The sequence below is a fragment of the Mus caroli genome, chromosome 12 (assembly GCF_900094665.2).
Source record: "Mus caroli chromosome 12, CAROLI_EIJ_v1.1, whole genome shotgun sequence".
In the NCBI taxonomy this organism is placed as follows: Eukaryota; Metazoa; Chordata; class Mammalia; order Rodentia; family Muridae; genus Mus; species Mus caroli.
The window spans coordinates 86,477,308-86,493,602 of record NC_034581.1 but is presented as its reverse complement, the minus strand read 5'-3'; the positions used below and the strand labels follow the sequence as shown (position 1 = coordinate 86,493,602).

General features: G+C 40.8%; 1 protein-coding gene across 3 annotated transcripts in view; it reads left to right on the top strand.

Annotated features, from left to right (window-relative positions):
- The window catches only part of Cep128 (centrosomal protein 128), a 339,922-nt gene that overhangs the window by 3,062 nt on the left and 320,565 nt on the right, over positions 1-16,295 (top strand). For all 3 annotated transcript variants that reach the window (XM_021179476.2, XM_021179475.2, XM_021179474.2), the window contains exons 3-4: positions 10,887-11,021; positions 14,534-14,695. In XM_021179476.2, the coding sequence (XP_021035135.1) occupies positions 14,549-14,695 (147 nt within the window). In that variant the 5' untranslated portion in view covers positions 10,887-11,021; positions 14,534-14,548. The remainder of the gene's footprint in view (positions 1-10,886; positions 11,022-14,533; positions 14,696-16,295) is intronic.

Sequence of the window (16,295 nt, the reverse complement as noted above, 5' to 3'; positions counted from 1 at the left end):
TTTTTTTTTTTTTAAAGTTTTTTTTATTTATTATATGTAAGTACACTGTAGCTGTCTTCAGACACTCCAGAAGAGGGCGCCAGGTCTCGTTGTGGATGGTTGTGAGCCACCTTGTGGTTGCTGGGATTTGAACTCTGGACCTTTGGAGGAGCAGTTGGGTGCTCTTACCCACTGAGCCATCTCACCAGCCCCCGGATTGATCTTTTTGAATGTTTAAAGGATCTGACTTTTTTCTTTTCTTTTTTTAAACACAATGAATGGTCTATTGAGGTAAATAGTTGCAATTTGTGATTTCCATAAATTGATAATGTTCAACACAAACTGTCACTGGTTATCAAAGATTTAGTGTTACAGCTTAATTTTTGTAATAGATTCAAAATTCTGGACTTTGAAAAGAATGCCTTCTGTTGTATTTTGCTGGTGAAAGGTGCCGATGCAGGCGTTCTGGGGCCCTGCACTCAGTTCCTACCAAGACTTCTCATATGGAAAATGCTTAGAATTCAGGAAATTTTGAGTTAGAAAAATGTAAGTCTAGTTGGTTAATGCACTCTAGGGATTCTCACCTACACAAATTGACACATTTGGAACTCGTATAAAGATGCTTCAGGATAGATTCACTATTAGACCTTTCATCATGTCAGGGGGCTCATTAGACTGGCTTGAATATAGTCATACGCTTTAAAGTCTGTTTTCCTATGTAACTATGCATTGTTAAATGGTCATACAAATACTGGAGGCAAGGTTTGGAATACAGCCCAGGCTGATCTGGAACTCAGAATCCCTGCTTCAGCCTCCCCAGTGCTAGGATTTAAGGTGTGCTCCACTTACCTGGGCCACTGCCTTATCTGTTTGAACTGTTACCATTGTGGCTTAGTGATTAGATATATTTAATGTATCCCTCAATCAGGGGAGTTGTTTCTTATAATTCTTAAATGAAATTTGTATACATGTATCTTATACCTAAGTTGTACACACAAACACCCACACACCCTCCCCACCCTCCCCACACATGCACATACTTTTGTTTTCTTGAGACAGTGATCATAGAAGCAGAGTTTCTGAGTCAAAGTGTGTGTATTTACTTGTTTTGCCAAGTTATTCTCTAGAAAAGTTACCCTCATGTTTATAGATAGTATACTTTTATTTACTTGACTCTTGTGGGCAGGTGCAGGGGTGTGTGCTACAGCTATGTAGAAGGCAGAGGACAACTTTTGGCAGTTGGTTCTCTTCTTCCATCGTGGGCTCCCAGGACTGAAGTCAAGACAAGTGCTTTTATCTGCTGAGCCACCCTGCTAGCTTTTGTAACTACTACTTGTACACCATAGAGTGTCCTTGTTAACCTTGAGGGTGAGAGCTTTGCTCATCTGTCCCAAACAGAAGAACAAGGACACCATTTTATTGTTTTAATTTTCAGTTCTTCAGAGAGATGAAGTATATTTATGCATTTTGTAGGGACACTTATATTCTGTGAACTGCCTGTCTATATTCCTGTTGTGCCTTTTACTACTAGAGTGTTATTATTTTTGTGTGCTTTTTAAAGAGCTGATTATTCCCCCTGGCTCCTCTATAATGCAGATATTCTGAGTTTTTCCTTTGCTTCCGGTGTCTTGTTCTGCTATTTAGAAATGACCTTAAGAGACTTAGCAAGCCTACTTTCCAGTCAAAGTAGTTTCCAGTCCAGTTCTCAGCTACTCCTCTTCCTATGATTAATATAATAGCCCTTAACATAAATCTGCATACTGCTAAATGACTGGAGGGTTGGAGAAGCCAACATTCGTGGTTACGTGATGGACAGTTCCAATCTCTGTGTGCACAGGGTTTGTCGTGAAACAGGTGCTCCTGAGTGAATGAATGAGTGCTGTGAATGAGCAAGTTCACACATGAACGGGTGTGTGAATTAAAAGCCGAGCTGGAGCTAGACTCTTTGCAATGAAGAGCGCCGTTGAGGAAGAAGTGGGCTCTGATTGTTATTTTAAAAGATGGATAGTCAGTTTTATAGATTGAGGTAAAAGGAAAAGCTTCATGGTGGGCAGGTGAAGGTTTTCAAATGTCAAAAATGGATTTGTTCATAAGCAGTAATTGGTATGTTGAAACTCACCGGATGAAGAGCTCTGGTGAAGAAGAGATGATATAATTTGGAGTTTAGATAGTACAGGCAATTGTCCTAAGTGCATTTACCCTATATAACCAAGTAGCTGCAAGTGACCATTGCAAGTTCAAATGACTTCACAAATAATTGAGTAAACTCTGGTTTGGCCCAGTCACTAGGCAGTTTTAGTATATGCTACATAAATTTGAAATGCTGCCTTGTTTATTAATACTAATAGAAATTGGTATTAATAGTATTCATAGTAATAGTACATGGCTCAATCAATATTGATTTAAGACTTCAAATAATTAATTTAGACCCTTTGTTAATGAAATTTCTCCATTTAATAATTGCTTAACTAGTTCTTGCTATTTGTACAGCTCTGTACCTTGAACTTTGTTTCTAGATTAATTGAGACAGGATAATTAAAAAAAAAAATCGAGTTGCAAATTAATTTGCTAGTGGTCCAGCACACGCCAGATACTGTGCTGACTGCTGGGCTCCAACCATGTCGGTTTGTATGGTTCACAATCCTAGTTGTCACAGAGTCCTACCAGCATAGTCCTGTGTTCTGCTACACATCCTTGAACCATTAATGTGTTACATCATGGTAGGGAAGAATGGATGAGTGGGTCAGGGAAGGTCATGTTGTGAGAGAGCGAGTGGGAAAGCCACTGATAAAGCCACGCTGGCTTTATAAGAATCTATGTTTCAGATGTGTTGTCCAAGACCTAACCTATTCATAAGAGCTGGAGATTTGCCCCTCTTTGAGGGCGCTCTTAGTGTTCTTCCTCTAATTCACGGCATTGGTTCTCAACCTTTGGGTCACGACCCCCTGGGGGGATCACATATCCGATTCATAACAGTAGTAAAATTACAGTTATACAGTAGCAATGAAATAATATTACGGTTAGGGTCACCACAACACGAGGAACTGTATTAAAGGGTTGCAGCACTAGGAAGGTTGAGAACCACTGATGTAGCGGTTCCACTGCCTCTAGATTGTCAATCTTAGAGAGCAAGTTTCCAGCAAGTAACTGTTTGTGGGGATAAGGCACGTATAACTATAGCAAATCATGAATCAGTCTTTGTTGAGACTTCTAGGGTTCACAGATGGATAGGAAATGGCCAGACAGAACTTCATAGGCTGGGTCGCCGCAGTATCTACCATGGGAATACAGCAGAGTGCACTGGGGCCAGACATGGGCTTGGGCGGAGAAGGGAAGATTTCTCACAGGCCTTTCTTCCGATTTGAATCTTGACTGGAAAGTAGGAGACAAGGATGGATGCTTAGGAATGTGTCCCTTGAGAAAGGTTCGGAGAGTGAAAAGAATTTTACGAGGTAGTAAGACGGGATAGACCCCATGGTGAGTGGAGTGTGACATAGTTGGAAAAGAGTTCCGTGGTACAAACAGTCACGACTTTATGGGAATGTTCAACACCTGTCTTGCTTGAGATGAGCAGCACTGAGATTTCAGAGCTGTGAGAAGGAAAGACTGCCTTTGCCTGGAGATGGAAGACTTCATGAGGCCGTATTTTGCACTGCTTGAAGCGATAAGCAGATTGAAATAAGGAGGAGTGGACAGGAGTTGGCTTCATGGCATAGTGAAGGCTGTGAGAAGGGTGGCTAGCTGGGGTCTTGAATTCCTGATTCACAGACCTCAACCCAGTCATGGGAAGTATGAGATTTAGACTCCAGTTTTGTTATTGGACTTTTTAAAAGCAACGTAAATGTGGTTAGTACTTTACTCAAACCACCATATTTTTTAGCAGCACAAGAAAGGGTGCAATTGTATCATCTTTACAGGATTGCCATAGAATTCCTGAGACAGTGCTAACGAAAATCCTCTCAGAGTTCTAAAGCTGGGTGTAAAGTAAAGGAAAATGGCACTGGGAGATGTTTCCTTTCTTAAAGTTGTCTCCCTCACTAGGAAATCAAGCGCTTATTTCCTTTTGAAATTAGAAAGAGGAAAGGTATGCTTTTTGATGCAGAAAACTAGCTTGTTCTTTTGTTTTTATATTTATTTATTTTTTACAAAACCCTGAAATTATTATACTTTTGTGATTGTTTCCCATCTCAAGACATGATAAACTGTCACGTACTACACTATCTGCTTAAGTGCATGCTTGTATTCTGACTTGAATGTATTCTTCTCCCATCACTGGAAAGGATGTCACATAGATCTACAATCTGAGTCTATCCTGTTTTCTCAAGGGAAGTTGGATTGAGAGGAAAGTTCAACAAATAACTCTTTTCAGAACCAAAGCAAGTCAGTTGTTATGTTAGTAAAACACTGTTTCATGACAGTTAGCCTTGTCTGTATAGCAAACAAAACCTTGGAGACACACAACAGTAACCGTTCAGTCCTCCCCTTAGGTTAGCCAAGCTATCTACTTAGCATGGCTAGACGTGTTCTGTTGCCTTGAGGGCAGCTGGCTGATCTGCTGCTCTAGGCTGGAAGACCCAGGACACTTCTGTGTCCTTTGTCAGGAAAGTAAGATGGAAAAGACAGGAGAGGTGAGAGCCAGGCTCAGGGGCAATCCCATCTCTCTAGGCTGCTACAGTTAAAGTCCTGCAAGGCAGGTAGCTGAGCTCATAATGAACTATTTAGGGCAGGAGGAAAATATATAGAGGTGAAGATTCGGGTGAAATTTAGTGTATTAACACCCCACTTTAGTGTCTTCATATTAGTGCAAAGCTTTTCTGTGTAGCTTGCTTAAAGTCAAGTAGCAAATATTTTCCCCCAGTTTTAAAGTCTGCAGGCATGGATAATTTAGATGTTTGCCAGAGTGTCAGTTTTACTGTTCTGTCTACCACAGAGATGGAGACTACTTCTACCACGCCTTTCTTCTGCTCTCTGTGGGACACTATCTCCCAGGTGTTCCTGCTGATTAATTCTTTACAATGGGGCTTGTGAGCTTTGTCTTATTTTAATCCTTAGTAGGATTGCAGATTCACATAAGTGGAGTCAGTTTAATGCCACACTGTGTGAGGCAGCTATATGGGAGACTAGAGTGAAGAGTCAGGTGCAAGGCTGCCTGAGGTGCACTGTGTACACTCCTGCTCCTGTGGAAAATCAGTCGTCACATGGACAGAGTCTTTGATTTCTTTTTTTCCCCAGAAAGCTGGAAATTGGACTTTTCAGGTGAAGTTTCTTGTTTTCAGATTCATGTTTTAAAATAACCCAGTTAATCTCAAATAGACAGTAAGTGCCCTTAACTATTGACTCATTTCTTCAGCCTTAATATTTGTATTCTTAAAAAAAAAAAATCCATCTGTAGGATATGAAGCCACAGCATGTAAGTCAGATAATAGCAGAGCTGCCCTGGTGCAAGGATGGGAGCTCTGTGGGTTTGGACCCCCTCGACTTTCTCTGAGACAGTTTTTGACAGCACCCCATTTCCTCTACCAGCTCGGTCAGGTTCCTGCTTACTCGAGATGTTACTCGAGTGCCGAATTCTGTCTGACCCCTGGGTTTTTGTCTTGCTGCTTACCTATCTTACATAATATTCTTGCCAGCCTTTCTCACTACTTACCTTCATCTCTTGTCAGTGCTGGGGATGGAGCTAGGTCTTTGAACCCACCAGGCAAGTGCTCTTACCACCAAGCCACATCCCCAGCCCTCAGTGTTTGAGACAGGCTTGCTAAGTTGCTCAGACAGGTCTCGAACTTTTGAGCCTCCTGTCTTTGCCTCCTGAATGCTGTGATGACGAGTGTAGGCTGCCATCCTTGGGTTATCGATGCCCTGCAAAGAATGATTCAGTAGAGGATGAATGGCCGACAGCTTCTGGAGTTCCTTTCTGTCCTACATGTGTGGGACTGGCTAATGGACTGAGTGCTGACTTTGAGTTTGTGTAAATTTACTGGAGGAGTCTGAGGTGAGAAGTTACAGAAGGGCACTGACGTAAGGAAAAAGGGAACAACTCACTGACAGCTGTTTGTACATGACAACCTTCGCCAACTTGGTGACTTTTTCACCTGAAGGGTGAACTGCACCGCCAAGCTCTGCGGCTGTTGAGACGGGGAGAAATACATTCTGAAAATTGAATTTGGTTGATGATTAAGTTTAGAACACATTTCCCTTCTCAATATCAATGTCATTACCTTGAACATCTTTTTAAGGACAGTTGCCTTGGGTAGGGACAGCTGAGGCACATGGAGGCTATAGAAGCAATCACCCACTTACCATGCACTAGTCAGTCTTTGTGAAATATCACCCTTGATGCTGGGTGCTTATCTTTTATGGAACAGCTTGCAAATCCTAATTGTTTTAAACAGACTCTGAGGAGAAGAGATTTGAGAATCAATAAATCATGGCTCTCATACATACAAATGTGCCTCATTACAATGAAGACAATCTGATGGCTCCTTAGGTCAAATAACAAAAGGGGTGGACTTGAGTTTCTAAAGGCTCACTCCAGTCCTCTTATTACAGGGCTTGAAAGCAGTTTTCTCTCTCTAGTCTCAGTGTCCAGGGCTGCATATGGCCATTTGTTTAGATGGGATGAATGGATGAGGGTTCATTGCTTGCTCTGGTGGTTGTATATCTTCTTTATAAGGTTCATTAAGGCAAAAGCAACAATATTTATATATTTAAGTATCAATGCATTAGGAGAAGCTAAGTAAACTATTCCTAGAACTGTGCCATCTACTATTCAAACACAGCTTTTGGTATGATTTTATAGACCTTTACCCAAGGTCACCGGTCTTAGTCCTCTCTTGAGCCTTGGACGTGTTCTGGTCTGAAAAGCAAATGTATTTTCTTTCAGTGAGTTTTGCTGCACGGGGAGGTGTTGGTAACTTGTGTTCTTTCTGCAGCTGAAGGACATGCTTTCTCACCCTCATTTCCTTAGGTTGTTCAGATTTGATGGTTTATGCTTTTCTGCTGCTGTGTGTCTCAGTGACATTTATGATGATGGGAATGGGTTTTTCATTCAGTTGAATTGCGCTTCCTTTGTATTTTTACAACAATGATGAAAACTTTTCCTGGACCAACATAGATGGTTTTCTACTTGTCTTAATATTTGTTTGTTTCTTCCATTTTCATTTTTATTTTCAATTTTTTACTTATTCTCCTCTCATACAATACTTACCACACTTTCCCCTCCCTCCACTCCTCCTATTTCCCTTCCCACCTCCCCTCTCCCCAGATCTATTCTTCCGCTTCACTTCAGAAAAGAATAGGCCTCCCAGGGATATCAAGCAAACATGGGAACATGGCATAACAAGTAAGATGAGGCACAGATCCTGATATCGCGGCTGGTAAGGCAACGGAGCAGGAGGAAAAGGGTCCCAAGAGCCGGCAAAGAGTCAGAGATAGCCCCACTCGTGCTGTTGGGAGTTCTACAAGAACACCAAGCTACACAACTAAGATAGATGCAGTGGACCTAGGGCAGACCCACGCAGGCTCCATGGTTGCTGCTTCAGTCTCTGTGAGTCCCTTTGAGCCCTGCTTAGTTGATCCTGTGGGCTGTGTTCTCATAGTGTCCTCCACCTCTCTGGCTTCTACAATCCTTCCTCCCTCTATTCCCTTGGGTTTCCCAAGCTTTGGCTATGGGCTGTGGGTCTTTGTATCTGTTCCCATCAGTTGCTGGATGATTGACTGATGACAATTTGGCTAGGCACCAATCTATGAGTAGCAGAATATCATTAGGAATTATTTCATTAACTTGTATTTATTTTTTATTTTTTTGCCAGTTGTGTTTGGGTCTCTAGGCTTTTGGCAGTGTTGGGGATTCTCTCGTGGAGTGAGTCTCAAGTTAGACCAGTCATTGGTTGGTGACTCCCACAAATTCTGTGCCACCATTACCCCAGCACATCTTGTGGAACATCTTATTGGATATCTTGTAGGACAAATTGTGGGTGGGAAGCCTTGCCTGACAGAATATGGTGGGTTCAGGCTCTCTCTTTCTCTCTCATTACTAGGAGTCCTCACTAGGATCACTCTTATAGATTCCAGGGAGTTCCCACTGCATGGGTTTCCACATCATTCCCCAAGCATCCCTCAATTCCAGTTGTCTCTTCTTACACTCTCTTCAGCTCCATCCTTCTTCTACCCTCCACTTGATCCCTCCTGTTCCCATCCCCATTAGCCTCCTCTCTACCCACAAGATGCATTCTATATTCCCTTCCTTGAAGGATCCATGTGTCCCCGCTTGAGCCTTCCTTGTTACTTAGCCTCTCTTTGTCTGTGGATTGTAGTATGATTACCTTTATAGCTAATATCTACTTATAAGTGAGTACACAACATGTTTGTTTTTCTGTGTCTGGGTTACCTCACTCAGGATTTTTTTTTTTCTCGTTCCATTCTTTTACCTGTCAAAATCATGTTGTTGTTGTTGTTTTAAACAGCTGAGTAATACTCTACTCCACTGTATAATGTACCACATTTTGGTTATCCATTCTTCAGTTGAGGGATACCCAGCTTTTAATGCTGCTTTAAAAAGCCTCAGATTTCAGTGCTGACTACTTGTCGCTCAAGGAACCATTCTTGATTTGTTCTCCAAAGCAGCATTTCATCACAAGCACTACACAATGCCTGCGCATATTCATGCTTTCTGATGGTCCTTTGACGTGTGTTCATTTTGGCATTTGGGTTGTCTCTTTTAGTAAGCCAGCCTTGAAAAGAACTGTCCTTCAGCATACCTACAAAGAGAATATGCAGCAGGAGAAAGAGTCTTTTGGTTCATAACTCATGATAAATGGTTCTGTGGCTGAAGTGAAATATAGAGACAGCTCCTGTGAGCTGGTTTCTTCAGCCTATTGCCAGGTGAGAAGGATGGACATGGTCTAGCCTAGGCAATTGTCAGGAACTAGGAAGTAGGGTCAGGAAGTCATCAGGCAGGAAAAGGAAACAGGTCCACCATGGAAAAGAGAGTTCTTGGAAGGATGTTGAACTCGTTTGCAGGTTGTCAGCTTGTCATTCTGCTGTGCTTGAAGGTGATCTTTGTTTCTTTTTAAGTGTATATTTATATTTCCTTCTGATTATATATTGATATGTCCATTATTAAAAATTCGTAAATGATAAGAATATAAAAGCTTAGAAGAATACAAATTGGTAATATACTTTGGAGGGTAAATATGCTTTGGGGGGAGTAATTTATTTCCTATTACTCCTCCCATTTCCTGAGCCTCTAAATTTACATGCTGGTAATTAATGCACATACCCAGAAAACACTTATTATAAAACTGGAAGTCATATTTTAGCCTTGCTTTGGCAGTAACTGTTCTTTGGATCAGGATTTTTGGTGGCTATTTAGTGTCCCCTGTAGGGTTCCATTGTATAGTAGTGGCTGTCCCACTGGATGGCCTGGGTTTTAGCCATTCTTTCTTATTCTGAATTCATAGAGTTGTTATTTCCTCTCTAGTACAACTTCACAGCAAATTTCTTTATATACAAATTTTCAGTTTGTTTTGTTTAGGGATCATTTTTCAATGTGCAATTACAAGGTCAAAGGTACAAACAGTTCTTGGCAGGTAGCTGTGTGCTAATAGCCAGACCGTTGGTATCAATTTGTCCATTTCTGTGAGAAGAGCTCCAGGGTGCTGTTTCTCCTGAAGCCCAGCTCTCCGCAGACATTAATATGTAGTGGGAGCAGTAGGTCAGGAAGACGTCCTCATTGCTTACTGTACATTTCTTAGACTATGTTGTTGTTGTTTTTCTTTGATGTGCATATTTATTTTCTTTTGTTACCACTCAGTGTGTTTGTCAACATAAAGTGACTGATTATTACATATTAGCTAACTTCACTGGGGAGAAAGTTTCCTGGAGTCTATTTTCTCTAGTGCCAGTGTTCTTGGGGTATAGCACACTTAAAAACTAAATTTGAACTGTAGTGTAAAATAATATATTGCTATTAATAAATAAAGAGCATGTAGTTGTGCTTTTCTTTTGGGGGCTCATAACTGTTTTCATGGCCTTCATACATCTCCCCTATCTTTAGACAAGTGTTATTAAAATAAAATTACATCATTTCTCTCCATTCCCCTTTCCCCCCTTTCCACTTCCAGCTCCCCCCATGTCCTGCTCACCTTACTCCCATTTGCTTTCAGATTCATGCTCTCTTCTTTTTTGCTATTGCTATGCACACACACACACACACACACACACACACACACACACACCTAACAACCTGCTGAGTCCAGTGTTGCTTGCATGTATATGAATTCATGGCTGAGCACTTGGTACTGGATAACTCATTAGGAGGCCTCTCCCTAGAGGAAGACTACTTTCCCAGCCTCAGCATCCCAGCCTCAGCATCCCAGCCTCAGCATCCCAGCCTCAGCATCCCTTAGATGCCTGTACTGCTTTGTCTCAGTTGGGGCCCATGAGGTTTCCTCTGTTCACATTAGCATCTCTGCTGTCTACCCTTACTTTTGACATCATGTGCACACTTCTTGCCAACTTCAGGCGCCAGGGTTTCTTTTTTTTTTCTTCCTTTCCTATCAATTCCATGTCATGGGAATGTTTTTTGGGCTATGATAGATTAATGACTTTTGTAGGCATGTATCATTGGCCCAATGGCTGCTTTCTGTGTTGTGGCTCTTAGGCCTCCATTTAAGTTTGCTATGAGAATCATTCTTAACTTTTTAATTGTTAGTAATAGTGGAAGGAAGTGCCAAGGTTTTGTTAGCAATGAAAGTAATCTATTTATATAATTATATTCATTCTTTAATCTACTCTTTGTGAAATTTAGGTAATAAAAATCACTTAGATGGTTGCCAAATGTTCATGTCTTTAAAAAAACCATGCAATTTCTTAGATGCTTATCTCTGTAAATGTTGACACCTCCGCAGGAGTTCCACCAGATGCAGGAGTCTGAGCAACTCTCATTGCTCAGAGTGATTGAAATTAATAACAGAAGTCTTAGAGCGCACCTGTGAAGCTCATGCTGACAAGTATCTCACTGAAAGTATGTAATCCTAGCTGGGGTAAGTAATAGGACATCTCCCTTGAGTGTTATGCCATGGTAAGAGATGATTTCATGTTGCTCTTAATTTTATTTAGTTCTACTCTGATTTTCTGATTTTCTTGGTTGCTTATTCACATAATTTAGACATAATGCACATTTTATAAATTGAGAACTCTCTGCCAGTATTAAAAGTATAAATGCATGGTGTGAGGTGTTCCACATGAAATCATGTCTGTCTTCCTGGGAGAGGTGGGGCAGAAATCATAACTGAGTTAAGAGAATCCTGAGATGTTATTTATAATATAATATTTTCAGTGTTTTATTTTAAGAATTACAAGCACATTATAGTGATATTTATCGTAGCGATTACTTGTAAGTAGTGTGCATATCCAGTTTTACTAAATCATTCTCTGTACTAATTATTTTAATAATTTTCTCAAATAGTGAAAAATAACCATAACAGTTTGGGCTAGAGGTACTCTTAGTCAAGGTGAGGTTCAAAATTGTCTATTTATTTGAAGAGTCTGATGTGCAGTGTATTCAAGGAAATTAAATATAGATGGTGATTAACATTGTTGGTACTCTTACCAGAATCCAGTTGTCCTAACGACTGTTACATTGTGTCCTGTTCCCATCAACCACAGTTGCTAGTAAGCACACTTCCCCTTTCACCTTATTTTATCTGATTGACTGATGGTACAACTTTGATAAAAGATCCCAGGCATAAGTATTCTTTTCCTTATTTATCAATGACAGGACAGATTAGTAAACAAAAGCCCTGACTTGGAGGCCAATGGTTTGATTTGTTTCCAGGATTCTTCATGAAAGGTAGGAGCGAGGACACGTAGTTTGCTCCTGTGTCTCTTTGAGGTTTCCTGCTACTATTTTACATTTCTGCTTTCCCTTGGTATTTGCATCCTGACAAATGATGAGGAACTGAAGAGACTGTAGCCTTGTATATAGAAGAGTGTGTTGTGCTACTTTGTTTGGCAGTTCTTGCTAATCATTGTGATTGCTCAGGTGTGACAGACAGTGGAAGTAGCAGAACATTGAAGATGGAGAAGTTTGGGGAATCAGGGTCTGCTGCTGGTAATCATTCCTTCACTTCAGTATTCCCTGAAAATTAGGGAATAGTTGAGATCATGCTGTTGCTTATTAGTGTTGTTATTATTATTAATTCATTATTACTGTTTCTTACTGTTTTGTTGGTGCTGGCTCTACTACAGAGCTAGATCCCGAGGCCCAGCAGTCCTCATCATGTTGTGAGAATCAGATTGGGTTGACTGTGTAAACACCACATGAGTGACTCATATGGTAGCTGACTTTTGGACAGTGTAGATTCTTTCTGCATCTACTGCTGGAAAATGATGGAAAGTGCTCGAAAGAGAGAACAAGGGCACACTGGAGAGATTCATGAGCGATAGGTGCACACGTGGATTTCCAAGTTTGAAAGGCAAAGATGTTGCATTACTTCTGGTTCTTGTTGTTGTCACAGCTACCCAACAGAGGCGACTTAAGGGAGGAAGATTATTTTGTTTTTGGCTCACAGTTTCACAGACTTGAGTCTGTGCTTGCTGGTCCAGAGCATGGTGGTGATGGGCGCGTGGGTTGACAGCCTCCTTTATTTCTTGGTAGACAGGCAGCAGAGAAAAGCAATACGGTCGCCTGGTTCCTCCAGCTATGTCCTACCTCTTACTCTTTACCACATCCTATTAAGAAATTAATCCATTAATTTTTAGGTCAGAAGTCTTCATAATCATATTGTTTCTGGAAATATTATCACACACACACCTAGAGACAATGTAATACTCTAGGTATTTATTAATCTAATCAAAATTGCACTTAGAATTAACTATCATGGATATTGTATACATTTCTTTTTTGGCAGGGGTAAGTGATGGGCACTTAAACAGTTGTGACCTGGCAAAGGCAGAGCCCAACGGTTGCTTCAGCATTAGTTTCTTGTTCATGGCTTCTGATGTGGGAGGGATCCCATCATGGGTCCCTTGGTGCTTATACCCGTAGGCAAAGACCTGAGAAGGAGGGAGCTGAGGGCATGGGTACGTGAGATGCATGGCGTTTGCAAGGCGCTCAGCAGCTCTTGGTCTCGGTTTGTGTGAAGTGTTTGGAAATTCATGGATTCTTTTTCTGAAGTGGTGAAGATAGACTGTAATTTAATTCTCAAAAAAAAAAAAATCTAAATTCACAGCAAGAGTCCGTTATCTTCTCTAGAGACATGATTATGCACTTGCAGCTGCAATAACAATAAAGGTCCCAAAGACCAGAATATGCTGTCATGAAAGAAAAAATTCATCACACTGTACAGTATAAGCCAGAAAAAGATGTCCATGTAGATTTTAGCAATTCTATAACAGTTTATTTTAAAGACTGAGTTAACCCACCATTAAACAGAAGGTGAAATTATTGGATTAATTCTCAATCAGCTTTTGCTTTGATTAACAGTTTTCTCTGGTGCTGTTTTGTTCTAGATGTAGTTGTTTCCCCCAACTTCTATTAATCATTTTTCCAAAATGAGATTATCTTGCACAAATAATTTTTCAGATGAATCAAATAGACAGTTGAGGTAATGGTGGGAGAAAAGCTTGCTTAGAGAATTGCCCATTGCTCGACGTATATTCTGGTAGGGAGGCCTTCTATTTTGGTAGATGTGTTGAGGCCAGCATCTTCTTATAAATGAATTATTGTAAAATTTGTTCCTGCATCACAGTACTTGCTTAATTCTGCCATTATAAATTGGGATGTAGGAGAGTTTTCATTCTGCCACACATTGGAATTTTATTATGGTTCCTGCAGGGTATCCATCGTAATTTTATGTTTAGAGGTATATTCTTATAGCTTCGAATAGATATTGGACTAATATTAAGGACTGGAGTCTTTTTTATGTATGTTTGGTGTATACATACATGCTCACATGTGTGTGAGTTCATGTGAGCATGTATGTGCCCCTCTGTGTCTGTGCACACAGAGCTCAGAGGTTGATGTCCCATGGTCCCATGCCTTTCTTCTTTGTTCTCCAGCCTTATGTACTGAAGCATAGAGTCTTTAACCAGAGCTTGCTGACTTGGCTAGGTTAGCTAGCTTGCTCTAGGGATCCCCTCTTACATCATACCCAGCATTTACATCAATGCTGGAAGTCAACACCAAGTAACCCCTAGGCTCCCAAAGTGTAGGTCTTCAGAAAATATTTTTGTTTTGTCACAGTTCAAATGGCTGACAGTGTTGTGACACAGTGTATATGAGAGTACTTTTAATCTTGACAGCAGATCACAAATCTTAGGACATGATACCTGGGGTTGATAACCCATGGCAACCATCTGGGAGCAGTTTTTTCAAAGCAGAGCAAGCCAGGGAAGGGAAGCAGAACTACATGGGAAGTGATCTTGTGTGTTTTCTTGTGTGTCTGTTTGCTGAAAGACTATTGTAACAAATACTTAAGAATACAAGAAGGTCAGTAGTGAGTTCCCTACTTCTGTGGTTTTTACTTGAGACTGACTTGGATTTATTTTGAAGGATTTGTATGCATCAATGGCAGAGTCATCCAGTGATTCAGACCACTTCCGCTATCGTGACGGATTGAGTCGATGGGCAACCAGGTCATTTCAAAGGGGAGTTGGAAGTCGTTCTACAGTAGATGTCACCGCAAAGGTCAACACCATAACCAATACTTTACAGGTTAGTTTGACCGTAGTTGCATTTGATAGATTTTTAATAGTCTGAGCCGAGTAATGGTTGCAGTCAGTATATTTTTTTTTAGTACTGTAATAAATGACCCTCAGGCTAAAGCCTTAAAACAACCAAGTCTATTATATCACAGCTCCATAGGTCAGAAGAAAGAAAATTCTGTTCTTTTGCCTTTTGTAGCTGCTCATGTACTTTGTCTTGGGCTCCTTTCCTTCATCTTCAAAGCCAGGCATCATGGTGGTTGCGTCTCTTTGGCTGGTTATGTCCTCCTTTCTGCTTTTCTTTTCCTTTCCTTTTTACCTTCTCCTTTTTTTGTTGCAGATTGTTTTTCTGGTTTTCTGGGTACCTCCTCAGGCTCTATCTGTGAGCCACATTGCCAGCCACCCTTTCTCTTTTAAGGACACTTGGGGTTTCATCTTTTCCTCTCTGTAATCCAGGAGAAAGTCCATTGTAGGTGTTAAGTCACATGTATAGAATCCCCTTTGACATATAAATTAGTCAAAGGTACAGTTCTAGAGACTGTTGGTCTCTAGTGATGATACCTGAAGGAGCTGATAGGTTGTTGAGGATAGGTTGTGATAGGATAAAACCATTTATTAACATATTTGCAAGTAAAATATTGTGAGCGTGAAGCACAGGGCAGCACTCCTGTTTAGCTTCCTGTGTGCTCGTGCCTGTTAGAGAGCTTTGGGGGAAGCAGGTTATCAGTGGATGTCTAATATGTATAGAGATGCCATTTGCTTTCTAAGATAATTTCTGTCCACAGTGGAAAGTTTGAGTGGGGGCAGCCTGATCTTTTCCATGTAGAGAGCTTGGGAAGTGCATTGGATAGGTAGCATGGTCTCATGGGGAAACAAACCCAGAAACAGAATTATTTCCATTTGATGAGTCCCTTGCTTTTGCCTCAGCCCGTCGTGTAAGCAAGGAATTTGGCTTTGAGTGGTTTTGGGTTAGCATGCTAGATGGGAAGAGAGTAGCTGTTAGAGAAATAATAATTTTACATAACACCAACAAACACCTATTTTCTGTAAACGTTTTTAAATTTGCGCAATAATGGAACTTTAGAGTTTGAATCCTTCTACTTTCATGCCACGAAACACATTAGCAATTAGGCATATTCAAAAGAAACCACTCTATTAATCTCTTATGTAAAACCAATCTTCTTGATGTTCAAGATGACCAAGTTTCTACCATATTTAGGTAGAAACTTTGTATTTTGATTAGAAATAAATTTATTGTTCATTAAAAGATTAAAGGGCACATTTTCTCTTCTCTTAATCAAGTTCTATAGTGAGGAAGTCACTGGAGTACAAGAGACCTAACAATTCACTTTCTTTACATACTTGAGGACATTTGCTTTTTCAGGATTTCTTTCTGCTCTTATTCTCTTCGCTCGCTCGCTCGCTCGTTCCCTCCCTCCCTCCCTCCCTCCCTCCCTCCCTCCCTCCCTCCGCCTCCTCTTATGACTATTTAATTCTCCTGGCTAAGTGAGATTCTGTTCTCACTGCATAGCCCATCCTGGCCTCCACCTTGCTGTGCACATTCCCCATTCTGCTAACTCTTGATGTTCAAGATGGCTTTGTTGTAAGAA